This window comes from Tachysurus vachellii, chromosome 9 (genome assembly GCF_030014155.1).
Source record: "Tachysurus vachellii isolate PV-2020 chromosome 9, HZAU_Pvac_v1, whole genome shotgun sequence".
Classification (NCBI taxonomy): domain Eukaryota; kingdom Metazoa; phylum Chordata; class Actinopteri; order Siluriformes; family Bagridae; genus Tachysurus; species Tachysurus vachellii.
In genome coordinates, this window is record NC_083468.1 from 20619049 (window position 1) to 20626048 (window position 7000).

General features: G+C 37.9%; 1 protein-coding gene across 2 annotated transcripts; it reads left to right on the forward strand.

Moving 5' to 3' along the window:
• On the forward strand, positions 1-5813 carry meak7 (MTOR associated protein, eak-7 homolog). Of its 2 annotated transcripts, none has more exons than XM_060878660.1 (8): positions 1-102; positions 204-369; positions 2281-2508; positions 2933-3077; positions 3367-3765; positions 3880-3998; positions 4274-4456; positions 5526-5813. In XM_060878660.1, the coding sequence occupies exons 2-8, from the start codon at positions 208-210 to the stop codon at positions 5643-5645; spliced, it is 1356 nt and encodes a 451-aa protein (XP_060734643.1). In that variant the 5' UTR covers positions 1-102; positions 204-207; the 3' UTR covers positions 5646-5813. The 2 variants fall into 2 exon arrangements, with proteins under 2 accessions (XP_060734643.1, XP_060734644.1); XM_060878661.1 differs by having other exon boundaries at positions 5529-5813.
• The last annotated feature ends 1187 nt before the right edge of the window (positions 5814-7000 follow it).

Consider the following 7000-nt stretch of genomic DNA (forward strand, 5'->3'; position numbering starts at 1 on the left):
CCGAAAATGACGTACATGGGAGTCAGGAAGTGAAAAACTCTGTTTACATGTAGCACTGAAATGTGAACACATTATTCATCGATAACCGGTTAGCCTTTACAGGTATAAGCCTTTTATGGCAATTTAACAATAATATTCGAGCATTTGATCTCCATTTATCATAATCATGCTGGAGCTGAATTTGTGCATCTTTTGCCCTTCAGATCGATGATGGGGAACACAGAAAGTGCTGTAGTGCACAAACGTCTGGACCGTTTCCGTCCTGATGAGCGACCTGTTATTGAGGAAGTCTATGACAGACTTCAGAGCACCAGCAGCTCGTCTGTACCTACTGGGAAAGTGAATGTTTTACACATAGACACGCTCAAGGTTGGAATAATGACATCTGCACCTGCAGCTCCTCCCAGTGCTGTATAGAGATACATATACACAGTGATACATATACACAGCATGCTGACAGTGATACATATACACAGTGATACATATACACAGTGATACATATACACAGTGATACATATACACAGCATGCTGACAGTGATACATATACACAGTGATACATATACACAGTGATACATATACACAGCATGCTGACAGTGATACATATACACAGTGATACATATACACAGTGATACATATACACAGCATGCTGACAGTGATACATATACACAGTGATACATATACACAGTGATACATATACACAGCATGCTGACAGTGATACATATACACAGTGATACATATACACAGTGATACATATACACAGCATGCTGACAGTGATACATATACACAGTGATACATATACACAGCATGCTGACAGTGATACATATACACAGAATGCTGAGAGTGATACATATACACAGTGATACATATACACAGAATGCTGAGAGTGATACATATACACAGTGATACATATACACAGAATGCTCACAGAGATACATATACACAGAGATACATATACACAGCATGCTGACAGTGATACATATACACAGTGATACATATACACAGCATGCAGACAGTGATACATATACACAGCATGCTGACAGTGATACATATACACAGTGATACATATACACAGCATGCTGACAGTGATACATATACACAGCATGCTGACAGTGATACATATACACAGCATGCTGACAGTGATACATATACACAGTGATACATATACACAGCATGCTGACAGTGATACATATACACAGTGATACATATACACAGTGATACATATACACAGTGATACATATACACAGAGATACATATACACAGAGATACATATACTCAGCATGCTGACAGAGATATATATACACAGTGATACATATACACAGTGATACATATACACAGAGATACATATACACAGCATGCTGACAGAGATACATATACACAGAGATACATGTACACAGAGATACATATACACAGCATGCTGACAGAGATACATATACACAGTGATACATATACACAGTGATACATATACACAGCATGCTGACAGTGATACATATACACAGTGATACATATACACAGTGATACATATACACAGAGATACATATACACAGCATGCTGACAGTGATACATATACACAGTGATACATATACACAGCATGCTGACAGTGATACATATACACAGTGATACATATACACAGTGATACATATACACAGCATGCTGACAGTGATACATATACACAGTGATACATATACACAGTGATACATATACACAGTGATACATATACACAGAGATACATATACACAGCATGCTGACAGAGATACATATACACAGAGATACATATACACAGAGATACATATACACAGTGATACATACAGTATGCACTGCATGCTGGCAGTGAGTGATACATATACACAGAGATACATATACACAGTGATATATATATATATATATACACACAGAGACACATATACACAACATGCTGACAGTGATACATATACACAGAGATACATATACTGTACACAGTGATATATATATATATACACAGAGATACATATACACATTATTCTCACAGAGATACATGTACACAGAGATACATATACACAGAGATACATGTACACAGAGATACATATACACAGAGATACATATACACAGCGATACATGTACACTGTGATACATATACACAGCATGCTGACAGAGATACATATACACAGCATGCTCACAGTGATGCATATCACGTGTGTCCAATTAATCAGTGTGAACTGTAATTAAGCAGCTTTTAGGAAATGTGCCGAGTGGTCAAATGGTTTACATTACATGCTGTACAAATGTCCCTCCTTTTTTTTTAAGATAACCATGGGTAAAATGGCTTCGGACCCAATGATTTTAAGAGTCTATGAGGGAATTTGCAGTGTGGACCCTGGTGTGCCAGTGCCACCTGGTGGTGGGGTAAGTCGAGAGCAGCTGGTGATCTTCCTGGCAGATGTTCTTCGGGGGACAGCAGAAGAGAGAGCACCACTTGTCATGGCAATGGCACACGGGACCAAAGCAATGGTTATGACCAATCAGATAAGAGAAGTGAGTATGTGTATAGGCCAGAGCTCCAAAATATTGTACCCCTTTTCTTATGTGGCTCATTTTCCTTTGTGGTTTTTTTGGAGAATTTGTGAAGACATTTGGGAAAGCTGTGTGTTTTGTGTTGAACCACATTATTGTTGCCATTATATAATATGAAAACAGCTTGGTGCTTTAGGCTGTTTAGACTCTAACATCATGAAGTAAACCTTCATTCTTCAAAGTAAAAAAAAAGAAAACGCACATTTGGCTGTTTTGTGGGCCAAACAATTTCAAATATATAAAATATATGTAGCCTTAAGTGTTTATTAATAGTGATTGTGATATAATTTCTAATATATAATAGCATTAAGGAGCATAGTATTTTCTTTATGATATAAAGACATTTGCAGGGACATTTATGGTTTCTGTTTGATGTCATCTACAGTTTTTAGAGGACTTGGTATCAGCTGTAGTTCAGATTCTCACACATAAGGGACGTCTGCGAGGCTGGAGACCAGATCGTATGGGTCATGGTGATCAGGGGGTGAAGCTTTTGGCTGAGCAGTTGAGCTCTGAGTTAAAATCCTCAGGTTAGTGATAGCATTTTTCTTATTTATGTTTTTCTGATTTATATTTAATTATGTTATTTTTAAATTGTGTGTAAATATTAACACTCTTTATAGATTAAAAGTAGGTTTATAGCTGGCATTAGCAATAGATAGATTTGTATAGGCTGTATTTTATTTTCTATTTTTTTAGACCTACAGGATTTACTGGGATCATGCCTTTATAATAAATATGAATATTTAATAAATGAGTTATTGACTAAATAGACATTGTTAAGTTTGACCTGATTGATTCTTCTTTTCTTTCCTGTAGATCAGGACATGTGTGATGTCACTTGTATCGAGGACTGGCTATTACGTGTATCAGGTGTGTCCACATACCTGGAGCTCCTGATTGCCGATGGTCTTAATGTAGGATTGACCTCGTTCCCACCTCCCACTCTGCTGCCCCAGTGTCTAAACGCTCCCTGGACTGAGCTGCGCTCTGTATTGGATATTCCACTTCTTATGTTTCTGACTTCTCAGCTGCCTGCAGGACACACTGCCCACTGGAGGCTGCTGTTTTCCACCAACAGACATGGTGAAAGTTTTACTCGTCTGGTTGGAAATTGTAAAAGCCAGGGCTCCACTGTGTTACTGGTGAAAGACACCAAGGGCCACATATTTGGAGGCTTTGCATCTCATAGCTGGGAGCTCAAACCTCAGTTTCAGGGTAAGTGGCAGGAAGAGAGCCAACAGGCTCATATTGACTCTGTGTTTATTGACTTCATAGATGTTCCAGGTTATTCTTTTTCTTAATTATCATTCTCATTTCCTTTATTTCTAGGTGATTCCAGGTGCTTCCTGTTTTCTGTGTCGCCATCTATGCGAGTGTTCACATGTACTGGTTATAACCAGCACTACATGTACCTGAACCAAGGCCAGCAAACCATGCCCAATGGTCTGGTGAGACTATATATCACTTTAATGAGACGCTCTTTAAGTTCTCCTCCAACAATACAAAATATATTTGCATGGAGGAAAATTTTTTGTCCCTGTTTAAAAAAAAATTAAAACAGATGACTTTAAAATGATTGAGATCTCTCTTCAGTTATGTTGCTTGTAGATTCAGAAGATTTCAGAGTTTCTAGTCTAGGAGTATTTTTGGGAGCATGGTGTCCTCGAAGAAAATTACTGACTACACCTTCAAAAGCAATGGCAATTTTGCTGTCTGATTATAGGGTATGGGTGGACAGCATGGGTATTTCGGTTTGTGGCTAGACAGCAATTTTGGCCGTGGTCACAGTCGGGCTCGTCCACGCTGCACCACCTACGGTAGTCCTCAACTCTCTGAGGAAGAAGACTTTACAGTGGACACAGTAGAGGTGTGGGGAGTTGGTGTGCCCCCTGGGGAACAGGAACAGGTAGGTGACATGCCTACAGTTGTTGTTGTTCTTTTTCTTTTGTTGTTTGTTGTTGTCTCTCTTCTTTTCTTTCTCAACACTCCCATTTCTTCTGCGCTTGGGACTGGCACAGAGAGTTAACCCTTCGGTAGTTGGGTTAGCTTCCTGCCTGGGAATCGAACCTGAGCCACAGCAGTGAGAGCACAGAATCCTGCCATTTGACCACCAGGAGGCTCATGACATGCCTATAGTGTTATCATTAAAAATGATTTATTTGTTATTTCTGTAAATTAGGATGCCCAATGGCTCATATTTTAGTTATCACAAATTTTGTCTTCCACTATTATTTATTCTTATGCCATAATGCACTCTAATCTGATTGGTCAGATGGTATTGATTTATTTCCTATAACAGTAGCTCTGACAATAGTGGCAGCTACAAGGTAAGATCACAGGTTTATCTTCATTATACGTCGCCATTTTTATTGTGACAACTTACATGTGGATTTGTGTGGCAGCCTAAACCACCTAAAACATCCTAACAAGTGGATTTGTTTTTTAACAAGTTTTCTGGGCAGAGAAAATGTACTTTTAGCATTTTTGGACAGAGTCACCCGCATCAGCGATTTGTCAGAGGTGAAGCTCTGAAACAGCAAAGCCTTCTGAACATTAACGTTTCACAGCAACATAACATAATTTTTTCCTGTATTAACTTAAGTGGAGAAAAAAAGGAGAACTGCTGAAATGATAAAAAGTATAACAGGAACTTTTTTGCAGACTCAACATATAATGCATTTGAATAAAAAGTCAGACGTTTTTATCTTAAAACACTACTGTTGTTTATGAGGAATAAAACAGGATGTGTCCAGGATGTGTTGTTATAGGAAAATAACAGGGTAGAAGCCTCAAGCCACCTTCTCATTAATTATTTTCCTATAACAACTTGTCCCACAGTGTTTTATATCTTATATAATCAATCATAGGCATACTGTGGTCACTATGTCCATCCATAGTTACTGAATGTTGACTAAAATTTGTGAATTTTATTGTGAAAATCTGTTGATATGTAAGATTCCCTGTTCTCTTTAAAGCAGGAGACTAAGAAGAGTATTCTGGATGTAGATCCTGAGATTCAGGCTATAATGGAGATGACAGGGAAAACCCTGCATAGCCAAGGCCTACGAGAGCCAGAAGAAGAAGATGATGGATGAGAGAGTATGGATGGATTTATTCAATACAAACAAAAGACTGGTGCTGCTTTTAGTTGGACATATTGGGGGATGAAAATGTGTCTATAATTTATGTGATGTTGATGGTTGTATAGCAAGCAACTAAAACAAGATGTATTATATGTAGCAAAATATATAGATATTGTTGAATCTGTTGTGTTGATTCCTAAAGCAATGGAGCTGGATTCCATCTAATATGATGAAAATGCAGAAAATATCACAGTATGAAGCCTAGAATTAATTAACAAGACGTCAATGAATTAAGTTAATGATTAATGTAAAAGAAAGAAACACTCTGAATTATATGTACTGTATTCTTTATCATTATCCTGAGACCCTCAACAGCATCCAGGTCTTAGATGAAATTTACCTTCATTTATCGATAACTGTGGTCTGTTTTTCTCTTTGTTCAATGCTTTCTTTTATAACCACAATAACACAGTTCAAGTCTTCATGTATTTGCTGTTGCCACTGTTTAGCTTAATTTCCTATTTCATGTTGCGGGAAAAAAGATGAAGCTCTTGATTTGTTTTCGGGATCTATAACATCAAAGTGACACTGAACTGACTTTTAACCCTTAAATTTCACATAGAGATTTTTTTCTCCTAGAAAATGCTTTTTTTCTCATAGAAATGCTTTTTACCTGCACATGCAGTGTCTACCTGTCATGCCAGTATGGTAAGCTACCATAAACCTATTATTGGAACACACAATGAAAACATTCTGTGTATCCATTCAGTGTGGACCTTTCGTTTAAAGCAGCGGTGTCCAGTCTTATCTGGAAAGGGCCAGTGTGGGTGCAGGTTTTCATTCCAACCAAGCAGAAGCCACACCTGATTCCACCTGTTTAATCAGTTGTTCTTGGCTTTTAGTAGACTCTGGTGTGGCTTCTGTTCGGGTTGGAATGAAAACCTGCACCCACACCGGCCCTTTCCGGATAAATTGGTTTTTAAAGACCAATTTGTGCGTTTCAGTGTCGCGTTCTTGCAGTGTTTTATTCCTGAAGAACAAAAACAGTTTGTTGATTCTTGAAGGAATTCTGCGTTACGTACAGTCGACAAAACCTCTACAATGAGGTGTTGTTTTTTTTTTGTATTGGTTTGTATGTGATTCATCTTTCACTGTTGTAAAATGTCACCACCCACATTTGAATGTCACAGTTTCCAGTCACACACAGGAGGAAATGTTCAAGCATTCTTTCTTTTTTTTCTTCTTTACTTTCACCTCAATCTTTTGCCAGTGAGTTAATCTTTAATTACAAGACAAACTGTGTTCAGTTCTCTAGAATTAAGCTCAGAGCCAATTTCCTTATGTCACCAAAAGGGCTCTTTCACTTT

Excerpts from the sequence above, each read along its gene's own strand:
- meak7 (XM_060878660.1), top strand. The coding sequence starts at position 208 with ATGATGGGGAACACAGAAAGTGCTGTAGTGCACAAACGTCTGGACCGT. Across the intron at positions 3,999-4,273 it reads AAACCATGCCCAATGGTCTG|GGTATGGGTGGACAGCATGG; the intron begins GTGAGACTATAT and ends GTCTGATTATAG. Across the intron at positions 4,457-5,525 it reads CCCCTGGGGAACAGGAACAG|CAGGAGACTAAGAAGAGTAT; the intron begins GTAGGTGACATG and ends TTCTCTTTAAAG.